Genomic DNA, 12,997 nt, shown 5'->3' with positions numbered 1-12,997 from the left:
AAAAGAAAGAAAGAGAAGAAAGAAAAGAAAGAAAGAAAGAAAGAAAGAAAGAAAGAAAGAAAGAAAGAAAGAGAAAGAAAGAAAGAAAAAGGAAGGAAAGAAAGGAAAGAAAATAAAGAAAAAGAAAGAAAGAAAAGAAAAAGAAAAGAAAAAGAGAAAGAAAGAAAGAAAGAAAGAAAGAAAGAAAGAAAGAAAGAAAGAAAGAAGGAAAGAAAGAAAGAAAGAAAAAGAAATTGAATCCCCAAGGTAACAGTGTTGGGAGGTGTGGCCTTTGGGAAGTGATTGAGTCACAAGGGCTCCGCCCTCATGAAGGGGATTAGGTGCACTTATGAAAGGGCTTGACAAAGGGAGTTTGGTCCTTTCTGCCCTTCCACCTTCTGCATGTGAGGACAGTGTTACTCCCCTCAGAGGATGCAGCATTCAAGCCCCATCTCAGAAGCAGAGGGCAGCCTTCCCCAACGCTAGTACCTTGATCTGGGACTTCCATCATCTGGAACTGAGAAATAACTTTCTGTTCTTGATAAGTTACCCAGTCTCCAGTATTTTATTACGACAGCACAGAACAGACTAAAATAACCCCTTACTCTCACAAAATGAGCCTGCCCAAACAAACGGCCTCTCAAATGGGCCCATGTGTGCCACTCATGTGCCAGAGAGCCACCAAACCACCTGCACGCTGACTCCTGGCTGATAAGCTGCCCTCAACACCAGCACACAGGTCCAGCCCAGGAGACCCAGGGCTACACTGGGTGATAATCATCTTAGCTGGCACTTGGCAAGTCCCTCTGTCCTGGCGCTCCCTGTACCTTAGGAGACAACTGAAAGGTACATCGGGGTGAGTTTGGCCTCAACTCAGACAATAGAGTTGCAGCCCAACAGCACTGCACCCTGACCCTCCTTTTTCTACCCCAAACCTCCCCCACAGTTTCCCCAGAGGGCTTGCTGGGGCCCTTCTCTGGCACCCGCAGAGCCCCCATGCCCAGGTCAAGGTCTGCCTCATCCCACAGCAGCTCCCTGTGGCTGACTTCACTGCTGCTCACCCCCAGCCTGCACTGTCCACTTCTCAGATGCAGAAATAGAAGCTGTCCCACCGGCCCTAAGAGGCAGTGGCCCTCTCTCTCGCAGCTCTCCCAAGCCAACTCTGAGGACACAGCAGGTCCTCTGCATCCAAACCAAAGTTTCATGGGGCTCCCTTCTGCTGGATCAGAATGGGGTCATGTAGCAGCAAGATGGGGACACAAGCCGACATAAGCCTGCTGGTACCCTACCAAGACCTGTGAGCTAAACACAGGAGTGACATCTGTGGGAGTTACGTGGATCTCATGAAGACAGAGTAGACTGGTGGTTACCAGGGCTGGGATGAGGAAGGGGAGCCAGGGAATGAAGGGGTTAAAAAAAAAGAGAATATAAATATATTTATTACCACTGAACTGTACACTTAAAAATGGTAAAGATGGTGAATTATATACATATATGCTACCCCAGTAAAGATATATAAGTAAATAAAAACAAGAAGGCTGAATGCAGTGGCTCAGGCCTGTAATCCCAGCACTTTGGGAGGCCAAGGCAGGTGGATCACCTGAGGTCAGGAGTTTGAGACCAGCCTGGCCAACATGGTGAAACCCTGTCTCTACTAAAAATACAAAAATTAGCCAGGTGTGGTGGCAGGTGCCTGTAATCCCAGCTACTCGGGAGGCTGAGGCAGGAGAATCGCTTGAACCTGGGAGGCGGAGGTTGCAGTGAGCTGAGATCGCACCACTGCACTCCAGCCTGGGCGACAGGGCGAGACTCCGTCTCTGAATGAATGAATGAAAGAAGCAAGAGTGAAATTACAAATGGAATTTTAAAAGTCATATGTACATGTGATAGAAACTGCATAGACACAGGTACTTGTCCCAGCTCTGGCACCCTAGAAGTCATAAGACCCCCTACTAATCCAGACAGCTCTCATTTTCACCACCTGGACTAAAAAAAAAAAAAAAAAAAATGCTTTCCAACCTGCCATCCTCCTTTTCCATAGGACAGAAGCCCCAGGCACCCGAGACCCACTCGGGAGCCCTGGGCTGCTCAGCCACACAACTCAGGAAGTGGCTGATAGCAGCTGCTCTCCATCAGGCCCTTGGCCACCAGGACCCCACCACATCGCCACCTCCTGGAACAGAATGTGAAAGATGAAGTCACCAAAGAACCAGCTGCACATCTTCCTGGAAGGTCTGGGTGAGTGGGAGCCCATGAGGACTCTACACCCACTGCAGAGTGCCCAGGTGGAACCCAGCCCCTTTGTCAGCAGGCCCCTGTGATGTGGCCCCCAGCCAGGCCCTCATCAGTAATGAACATCCTCAGAACCAGTCGGGTGACAACACAGGCCCAGCCCCTACGGATTTCTACCCCCGGCTGGAGCAAAGCTGCCTCTGATCCTAGCCACAGATCTCCATAAGCACTAGGTATTCTGTCCAGCCAGTGGACCCCTATCTTAACCAAATGCCCAAATTAAGGCTGCTCAATTGCACTATGCTCCCTTAGGAAGCCAACATTAGCTGACTCTGTTTTTTGGGGGTTTTTCTGTTTTGAAACAGTGTCTTGCTTTGTCACCCAGGCTGGAGTACAGTGGCACAATCACAGATCACTGCAGCCCCAGCTTCCCAGGCTCAAGCAATCCTCCCACTTCAGGCTCCCCACAAAGTGCTGGGATGACAGGAGTGAGCTACCACGCCTGGCCCATTAGCTGACTCTGAATCACTCCAAACCCAGGGGCAGAGCTAAGCATGACAAGGAGCCACAGCAAACCCTGGCAGACCTGGGTCCCAGGGGTGCCAGGCTGTGGTATGGAGGTGAGCTGGTCTTTGCTGGAAGTAAATAAGGCCTTCTCTTGGGCATCCCTGCCCCATACGTACTCACACACTCACACCCCTACTTTAGCCCTCAGCCTGGCTCTTCAATCATGCTGCTGCACATCATTAGTAAGGACCCCAAAAGAAAGCCCTCTCAAGGCAGCAACCCCACACTGAAGGTGGGAGGGGCACAGGAATCAGGCCAGGTTTGTCCGCATCGGGACCTTTCAACCCAGGCCAGCTGTAGAACCCAGTATTGAGTTGGCACCACCAGTTGGAGTGCATGGTTGGTCTCACCATGGGTCTTAAAGAGGAGGGATGGGAGAGAATCAACCTCTAGAAACGAGCAAGAATTAAAGCAAGTGCAGAGGTGGGGGCAGAGTCAGGGTGACCCTGGGCAATTTGTCTTCCTGAATCAGTTTGCAGAACCCTGAGCAAGCCAGGCCCAGGGGTTCCTACACCTGGATACCTGGAGTACCCCACAGAGGGGCTGGGTGTCGTCGGTATCCCAGGATGAAGAGCCCCTAAAACTTGTGGTAAATCAATCCTAAGTTCCTGTATTTGATAGGGAATTTAGGGGGCTGGGAGCAGAAAATAATTTGAGCCACATACCCTGACTCCCACCTTCATCTGAGCTGTACCCTGGGAGATGGGCAGGGCCTACCCACCTTCCCCTGCCCTCCAAGTACTTTCTAAGACTCAGCCTACCTCTCAGCCAGCCTAACTCATCTCATGCTGCCTTTAGCTCTGTCAGCCCCCCTGTGGAGTCCCCCTCTTCCCAGGCCAAGAAGCTCAGGAAGTAGAGCTATAACATCCATTTCCTATCCCTGGTGCCCAGCCCCGTGAGCTAGAGAGCCGATGATGAATGAACAAACAGACAGATGGCAAAATGAACAGAGGTCGGTTCGTTTCTCTTCTTCTCCTTTCCTCTGGGCATTGTGAGCCTGGTGCCCTGAAGAAGAAATGACCCAGCCCTATCCACACCCCAAACCATCAGCTGTCCCTCAGCCTGGTTCCCATATCTCTAGGTTTAACAGCAGACAAGCGACCACACAACGGAATGCGCCATGGTCCTTGCTTCACTTCCCGGAGAGAACAATGTCAATAGCTTTCGTTTATGTGCCGGATGTGATGCCAGAACACCAGGAATGACATTTTAGATCCCACATTCAAGTGTTCTCAGGCTAAGCGTGAGTTAGCTGTTTAAAGAACACTCACAAAAAGATGTGATCACTTGATAGGCATCTGTTTCAAACTGTTTCTGAGCCTTTTTTTCTTTTTTAGGGGAGCAGGAGCGGTAGCAGCATTCACATGATTTTCAAATGCCCTCCTGGGCATAAGATCCCAAACGGTTATACATGAATCTGTATAACTGGCTGTCCAAGGGCTTGGCTTGTGAACAGGCTTACACCAGGGCCAGCAGCCACCCCCTCTGGATGTGCTGGCCCAGGGAGAACAGGCCCACTAGTCCTGCACACTGGATATGTCTCTGACAGGGAAGGCAAGGGGTCACAACAAGGCTGGGGGCAGCAAGCAGCCTCCAGACCTTGAGGAAGCAGAAGAAAAGGCCTATGTCCCCATCCCCTAGTCATAGCCAAATGGCCCCCAGGTACCCTAACTCAGATGGCAGTGGAAACCCAAACAACAGCTCAGAAAGCACCAGGCTAGACATCTCAGACCTAGCTGATGGTCCAAGACACATAAGCACCCCCAGGGCCTCCCTCAGCCTGGCAGGCAGATTAGGGACAGACTTGAATTCAATGGACTCCAGACCTCCCATCTCAAGTGGGCATGGTGACTACGCCCCAACAGGAGACATTCTGATGACTGCTCTGATCAGGAGGGCTCGGACACTACTTCCTAGTGGAAGTACTAGATGTGAAAGGCCCGGACGCAGGCCAGCTCCTGGGGAGAACTGCATGTGGCCTACTCCCCACAGCCGGCCCCCAGGGACCCAGCCCACCCAGGGAGACCAGGGAACCGGATGCTTTGAAGCTCATTGAGAAAGGAGGCCTCTGCTTCCTTGATTCCATTCCAGGAATTCTCAAACGACAAACATGAAGAAGATTTCCCTTCTTCATCCCAGCCTCTTCAAGACACGTGAGGTTGCCTCAGTCTCTAGACACACTGATGTCTGCCAGTCCGAGGGCCTCCATGAAACCCTGATATCAACTCAGAGCACGGGTTCCAAGACTCAACTCAACCTCTGGACCAAGGGATGGCTGAGGCCATTAGGGCACAGATTCCATTCAGGCCCCTAAGGGGCAGCTTGCTAACCATGCCCAGATGCAGCCCCCAACCCCTGCCCAGTTCAACACTTATATACCCTTCTCAGCTGCACCAGTCACAGGCCCAGCAATCTGCCCAGGTCACACGGAAATGCCTCCATCCATCTCCCTGCAGGCCGTGTGGGTGACAAGCCTGTTTCTGCATCTTGCCCACTGCCCAGACAGCGAGGGTACCACCACTCCACACCACTCAGCACCCGGCCGACACCTCTCACCTGATGCCCGTGGAGTGTGTAGAGCAGCCGACCCTCCATCAGGTCCAGGATCTTCAGGGTTGAGTCACTGGAGGCTGTGATCAGGTAGTTTCCCGACGGGTGGAAAGAGAGCCCGTTCACTGCTGCACTGTGCACTGGGGGAAGGACATCAGTCAGGTGCTGGCTAGGAGGCACAGGGAGGCACAGGGAGCACAGTTGAAGCCCAAGACGGGCAATCAGGGCCAATTGAGGCTCAGCACAGGCCTGATGGGGCTGGGTCAGGATGGTCATTGCTCAAAGGAGCTGTGGGGAACCCAACGAGGATTTCCCAGGAGAGGGGCACAATCAAAAAACAGGAAAAGGCCTGTTCAGAGCCAAGGGCAGGCAGTGGAAGACAGGCAGACAGTAATAGATGCAAAAACCAGGGGCAGCAGACGATTCCTCCATCCTCTCCCACAGCACCAAGCGGTCAAGCTGGAGCAGAATAGAGTACTCAAACATACAAACATAGCCTTTGGTCTGTCCGATATGCTTTCTTTAAAGAAACCAATGGAAAACAAAACCCTTCAAATGTCAATACAATGCCACTGCCATACAGGGAGGACGTGTGTGGGGGCAGATGAGCAGAAAGCTAAGACACTCTTAGGAAGCAGTCAGGCCTGCATTCGGACCCCAAGCCTCCTGCCTGGGCTCATGCCATGACCTTTTTTGAGAGACGGAGTCTCGCTCTGTCGCCCAGGCTGGAGTGCAGTGGTGTGACCTCAGCTCATTGCAGCCTCCGTCTCCTGGGTTCAAGAGATTCTCCTGCCTCAGCCTCCTGAGTAGCTGAGACTACAGGTGTGCCACTATGTCCAGCTGATTTTTCTATTTTTAGTAGAGATGGGGTTTCACCATGTTAACCAGGCTGGTCTCAAACTCCTGACCTCAGGTGATCTGCCTGCCTCGGCCTCCCAAGGTGCTGAGATTACGGCCGTGAGCCACCACATCCATCCTGAGCAAGCATCTTAACCACATTGAGCCTCAGTTTCTCCATCTGTACCATAGCACCTATGTGTAAGAGGTGCTGTGCGGATGTTACTAAGTTAAGCACATGAGATCTTTGCAGAGTGAGCCATCCAATGCCAACATGGATGTTCCTCTCCTTTGCCCCGTGTTCCATGCAACTCCAGGTCCTGCCACTTCACCCACTCAACAGCTTGGCCCTGTCCATGACTCTCTTTTCCCTACCATCCCAGGCTAACCCCACCATCTTTTCTGGTGTCCCTCACTCTCCAAGATCCGGCCACCCCAGCTCTGTCAATTCCCCCAGCCACAGAACTTTTTTACCCCTTGTTTCCAATGGGCCTGGGAGACTCTTGCCCTCCCCTTTCCCTGACCTTAAAGCTCAGTACTGGAAGCTGCCTTCTCCAGGAAGCCTCCCCTGGCCTCCCAATTAGGGCCACCCCCTTCATTTGTCCTTCCAAAGCACCACAAGCCTCCCATCAGTTCACTCTTCACATTCACATGCAACTATCTGACTCACATCTGGATCTCCCATGAGACCATGAACTCCATCAGGCAGGGGCGGTGTTGAGTCCCTGGCTCCCAGCTCAGTGCCTGGCACCGAGCAGGACTCAGAAAGTGGTTGGTGAGCAGGTGCTTAAGCTGGGTATCCAGAAGCCCCAGCAGGTTACACAACTCTCCCTCAAGGTCAACAGCATGTTCTAGATGAAGCTGGGGGCACACTTGGGCAGTCTACATGGGGACAGAGCAACTCCACAGCCAATGCGTGGATCAGCTGTACCACAGCCTCCTAGGGTGGCTTCTGAGGAAAACCCCAGTTTCTTTCTTCCCATTACCACAGGCCTGATGAGGAAAACCAGTGGGACTAAAATAACCATGACCCTGCCAAGTCAGAATTGCCACCAACATAAAGGCAGATTCAAAACCAACCGTCATCTTAGCACTGAAAGGCTGCAAGAACCACTACTGGGTTGGTAAACACACCCAACACGAAACGGCCCTCAACAAGGCCCACGGGGTGCACGCAGTCCCTCAGATGCCAGCCCAGCTGATGTGCTGATGTGCCGGGGAGTCTGCATACGTGTTCCCAGGCACTTAGGGGGAAACAGCCAAGGCTTTACGTAACATGATATTTATATCTGAACAACACCCTCCAAGCACCAGGATCTCCAGGAGGCAGCCTGGAGAGGTACCAGCGGGGTCTCTGAAGCCAGCTCTTGGAGGCAGAATTCAGAGACCTCCCCCAACCAGAAAGTCTGCACTGGGATAAAGGCCACCCCCACCCCTCCATGAGCAGAAGCTGCCAGAGGAACAGCCGGTGGCAGGAGGGTGCAGAAGGGAGGGCATGCTCAGGGAGCTCTGGGCTTCCTAGCACCACCAGGGTGACAGGGTCAGTGTATGGATGCCACACCAGGGGCCCCCACCTGATCAAGCCCATCCAAGGGAAAGAATCTCTCCCAGAGGAAGGGCAACAGAATCCCCACTCCACATAAATGCCAGGAATACCCAAGCCTGGGTAGAAACACCTAGAACCATTTACTCCAGAAGAGGGGCTGGCCTGGCATACCAGGCTTTGGGGGATACCCCAGACACCAGGACCCACCCCACCTTTCCCCACTTGCTCTCCTGCCTCACCCCTGGCCACACCAGCCTCCACTCTCACTCCTCCTGCCTCTGTGGAGGTGGTGGGGAGCGGGTAGTCTATGGAGGCCTCATCGTAAGAACCACCCCTGCATGAGAGTCTACCATGAAGACTAGGCTGTCACATGAGGGCATGAGCCTTCTATCATGATGCCTTGAGCACCAAGTGTCTGAGAATGATCCACTTTTTGTCAAGTCCAAAGCTGCAGGTCTCTTCTTGGCTCCATGGCAGAGATCAGTGATGACACACACTGCCACCTGGGTGGCAGCTGTGAGCTTGTGGCTCTTATCCCATCTCCACCCCAAAGAGAGAACTCTGACTCCAGGTCAGAGATATACCAACATCAAACTTCTACAGATCCTCAGGGGCCCAGGGATGAGGCCACCACAGCCCCTGCTCCCAAATACCAAGAACTAGTCATGGCTTGTGGGCAGTAGCTGGTCTAAGCAGAGACCTGAGTACACCCACTCCATGCTGCTCTGCCTATAGAGGCCTTGACAAACCTAGGCCCACTACCTAATGGGCTGCAAACCAGCCAAGGGCCCAGAGAAAGCCTGGGTGCCCAAGCAGGAGGTACCTCTCTGGAGAAGACCATGCCAGGGCCAAGCCCCACCCCAACATCCTTTCACAAAAGGACCGCTCATTTTCCCCAGGGTGGTCTCTTGCGACGCACAACTGATGTTACTAGTGACATGGTGGCTCTGGGTTGACAAGAGGCTTTGGATTCATACCACAAAGGTGCTCTGATACCAGCAGCAAAGGACACCCAAAACACCCCTCTGTGTAAATGCCGTGTAAATGCTCACTTCAGGATGGTGGGAGAGTAGGTTGGCTAGATCAGGTGGGACAGCACCATTGTACCCCAATCAACCCTTTTAGTCTCAAAACACCAAGTACAGGGTACAGGCCTGTCCTGCTAGCTGCAACTACTTAAAACCCTCCGGCCGAGCACGGTGACTCACGCCTGTAATCCCAGCACTTTGGGAGGCCGAGGTGGGAGGATTGCTTGAGCTCAGGAGTTCAAGACCAGCCTGGGAAATACAGTGAGACCCCAACCCCATCTCTGAAAGAAAAAAAAAAAGATGAAACCCTCCATGACAATGTATGAGACCAGGCGGGGGTGCAGGGGTGCACTAAAGACCAACGGACAGAGAGCCTGGGACTCTATGAGTTCTAAGCCCTGCTGACAGCCAGCCAAAGAGACCACCTCTCCCAGGGAGCCTGGGGAGTAAATGGCTAGAGTCACCGAAGTGCAAGGAACCAAGAGTGAGACGGTCAACAGAATGCCAGACTCAAAGGCCCTGAGGTGGAGACTCAGACCCATAGCTTTCCAGGTGTGTAACTGTGGGCTGCATGCTCCGCACCTGTGAAATGGAGGGTAGACCTACTTTGCTGGCCACCCAGGCCTGTCACTGGATAATGGACCTGCACGTGCTGTAAGGCACGAAGCACATTACAGGTTCTGGGATGGGGGCTGCTGCTTAGATGCCTGAACAGTCTTAACGTGGGCTCAGAGCATATGGAGCTAACCCACCACCACAGGGATTGGCACTCCCAGGGCTCCACCAGCCCAACTCCTTGCTGAATTGAGAAATCAGAACTGCTCTCTGCAGTGATAGGCCAGAGCCAAGAAACTCCTTACCTGGGAGGAGAGTCAGCCAGCACAAGACAAATGGCTCCAGCTGCCTCCAATAGCCCAAAGCCCCAAGTGGGCTTCAACTCCAACAACCCCAGCAGGAACAGGAAGTGCCCTCATAGAGCACAACCATGGACGGCTGGACGCAGGCAGGCTGGGGCTTGCTAGCCACACACTGCAGTATCATTAACCAAATCCTCTCACAACAGCCCATCAGCCTCCAACACCCGAAGGTCATTCTGGAAGTGCCTGGTGCCCATCCAGAGTCACTAGGGGAGACACTGAATGTCACTGTGTCCGTAGGTTTCCCTTGGGTTTCCTAGGGATCAGGGACAGAAAGCAGATCAGGCGTCTGTTGCCAGAGTACTGGGAGCCCTTCCTGGGGAATGAGCCTCCAAAGAGATTCCACTGCACCTATGGGGGTGGGTGAGCCACTTGGGTAAAGGGTTTCCCCCTAGTTTCAGCTGAAGGTTTTCTGGGGAGCCCCAAGACCAGAGCAGACCTGGCCATGTCCTCCCATCAGCAGAGGATGAGAGGTATGTTCCCCCTACCCAGGGAGCTCAGATCAACCTGGCTCACTGCACCCCTAAGGGTCAGCCTAGAGGCTATGGGATAACTCCACTATCCTGTGAACACAGACCACTGGTCACGGCATTGAGCAGGGAGCTCAGGGGCAACCGGCTGTGTTTATGGGGTACTCCAAATCCCGCTAAGCCTCCAATCTACACTAGGGGTGGCTTAGGGATGAGACACTGCAGGCCCACTGAGAGGCTGTCATAAGAGGCAAGGCCAGAAGCACAAGCAGACTGCAATCTCCCAGCAGGGCCTGTCAGCCCACACACTCAGCTCCACTCAGGACTCAGCCCCTGGAGCTCATCTGAGTCCACCCACACCTCCCCAACCCTGCCATCATGGAGATCCGCCCCTGCCCTCCGCCAAGCCTGCTCCCTCCAGGACCCCGGCTCCCTCTCCCCAGTACCCACCACTCTCCTCGGCCGCTCTGCATTGCTCCACCTCCTGACAACCCTCTTCACAAGACCCCACTCTCCTTCGCTCCCCAGCCTCTGCCCTCCTCAGATCTCCCATGCTTGGAGACGGGGTTCATACCTCTCACTCTGGCTGCTTTGTGGACCTTTATCTTCTGTGGCCCCTCAATTATAGGGGCTCAGAATGTGACCTCAGCCATTCTCATATCCCAGATCCCTGGGTCCAGCTGGCCCCTCCACCCCAACAGGGTCAGCTTCTCTGCTTCTATTCAACCTCTGCAACCCATCCCCCACTCTGATGCCAGCCCCTACTTTGATACCGGGCACAGCCGGACACCTACCCATCACTGGAACACATGGGGCACACCAGCCCCCAACCCCAGCAGCCTCTGGACACCGCTATCCTCTCAGATGTCCTTCTTCCCTTCATATCTTAAATGAGGAGGCCAGTCCTAGCACTGCCAATCAGGCCACATCTTTGAGGCCCCAAGCTGGAGATGGCATCCAAGGCCCTTCCCAAGGGGTACCTGCTGTTATACACGTGAACACCAGGCCCAGGCTCCTGATCCATCAGAGATGGGCCTGGACCCTCCCAGGGTCACCTAGAGATCCTCTCTGCCCAGTGTCAGGACTTATGTAGCACAAACCACATACCCAGCCCTGTGTTATAATCCTTTTGTGGCTTTTCCCATCAGAGCCTCACAAAGCCATGAGGAAGGCCTATTGCCACCCCTTTTACAGAAAGGAACCAGAGCATGTGCTCCTGACCACTGTCCTGCCTCGTCACCTTCCACTCCCATCTCTCCCTGTCCAAGTCCTCCCTCCTCTGCACCTGCCCATGTTCCCCAGGCAGCTGTGCAGATGTGCCTCATCCCCGAGCCCCAGCCCTTCACTCAGGCCTGGCCCAGAGCAGAAGGCTGAAGGAGGCATGGGAGAGGTATGGGCTCCAAGTGGAGGCAAGCCCCACTGCTCTTCTGTTCCAGAAGCCTCTGTCTGAAAGAGCATTGGTAACAAACCCCAGGGCTTCCTATGGAGGGGGGTGGGGTGGGGGAACAGGTTCTTGTGGCTGGCCCCTGCCACCTGGTGGTGCTGTAGGGTACTACAGGCCTTAACCAACCAGGTTGGCCTCACCAGACCAGACAGGACCAAGACAGTGTCATTGTCATCATCACTAACATTGTACCTCCTTCCCCCCATTTTGTGCCAGCCACCCTCTCAATTCTTGATATGAAACAACTCATTAACCCTCCCAACGCCTCCTGCGAGACAGGCCCCATCATTGTCCTAGAGGCCCCACAGAGTCAAATGACCTGCCCAATATCACACAGCCAGGAATGCTTTAAAAGCCAGCGGCAGAGCCCACTCTCCACCACGTGCTGTTCAAGACCAGGATCTTCTCCCCATTCTGGGAAGGTGTGCTCACCTCCATTACCCCAAAGAAAGTGCTGTCCTTGAACACCGTCAGCTAGGAAGGGTGTGTGTGGCGGGGGTGGGTGGGGTCGGAACCCCACACCTGTGTCCAGCCATGTCCTTCCCATTTCAGGTGTGGCTTAAGGAAGCGAGCCCAAGAACTTTAAGCTTAGTCCCAGGTTAACAACCACGGTTCTTCAAACAACTCCAGCTCTGCCTCCTTCCTGGTCTCAGCCCTGGTCGTCTTGCTCATCTCTGTTTTGCCAGCTACACAATTCCCAGTTTCTCCAGTGACCCCTCACCAGCTCCCTTCCCTGAACCCATCCCTGGAACTGGGGCGCCTCATGGCCCTGCCCACTCATACTTGCTCTCAGGCCAGTTCCCTACCCAATACTCTCAGCTAACTCATCCTGGGCACGTCTAAGTCTGCCCTCGCCCTCCAACTCCCACCTGGAGCCTGACATGAGCCCATGTCCACTGCCTGCCACCCTGCCTTCCAAGGGCTACCATCCTGGGCCTGGCCCCTAGCTAAGTCAACCCTCCCTATGACTCTACAACTGTGGAGGACACTGTAAGACCAGAGGTGGCCACGGTCCCACCAATGCTGGCCTCTACTGACAGCCCTGCTCCCTTTACCACAGGTCAAGGGCTGTCACCTTGGCCCTGGAGGGCAGAGCCTCCATCACCAGGAAAGGCAAGTGGCATGCCCCTGAGAAATGGTCCTCAAGGGAAGCCCTGGACAGAGCCCCAATGAGGACTCCCCATCTGGCCCTGCAGTATATGTGAGATTCTGCCACTTCGGAGGTGGGCATTGAAGGGCTCAGAGGAAGCTAGGTAGCACCAGGCTCCATCTCCTGGCCAAGGTTCCAAGCCAGGCCAGCCATGTCACAGACTCTCACCCCTGGAATCCGAACAGACCCAGGACACCTTCCTGCCCAAGGCCATCTCAGGCCCATTTAAGCACTACAGCAGCGAACAACATCCAACACCAGCACAGTCCCACCAGGG

General features: G+C 54.0%; 1 protein-coding gene and 1 long non-coding RNA gene across 6 annotated transcripts in view; one reads left to right on the top strand and one right to left on the bottom strand.

The window, feature by feature from the left end:
* The window catches only part of POC1A (POC1 centriolar protein A), an 80,412-nt gene that overhangs the window by 58,559 nt on the left and 8,856 nt on the right, over window positions 1-12,997 (bottom strand). For all 5 annotated transcript variants that reach the window (XM_055274985.2, XM_055275005.2, XM_055275014.2 and 2 more), the window contains exon 7: window positions 5,335-5,468. In XM_055274985.2, coding sequence (XP_055130960.2) covers window positions 5,335-5,468 — 134 coding nt within the window. The remainder of the gene's footprint in view (window positions 1-5,334; window positions 5,469-12,997) is intronic.
* LOC129480794 (uncharacterized) lies at window positions 790-5,360 on the top strand. The gene is made up of 3 exons (XR_008657131.1): window positions 790-835; window positions 2,021-2,217; window positions 5,235-5,360. It is a non-coding gene; the product is annotated as an uncharacterized lncRNA (long non-coding RNA).

Source organism: Symphalangus syndactylus, chromosome 1 (genome assembly GCF_028878055.3).
Source record: "Symphalangus syndactylus isolate Jambi chromosome 1, NHGRI_mSymSyn1-v2.1_pri, whole genome shotgun sequence".
Classification (NCBI taxonomy): Eukaryota; Metazoa; Chordata; class Mammalia; order Primates; family Hylobatidae; genus Symphalangus; species Symphalangus syndactylus.
Note: the sequence above shows the minus strand (reverse complement) of the source record. Positions and strands in the feature narration are given on the sequence as shown.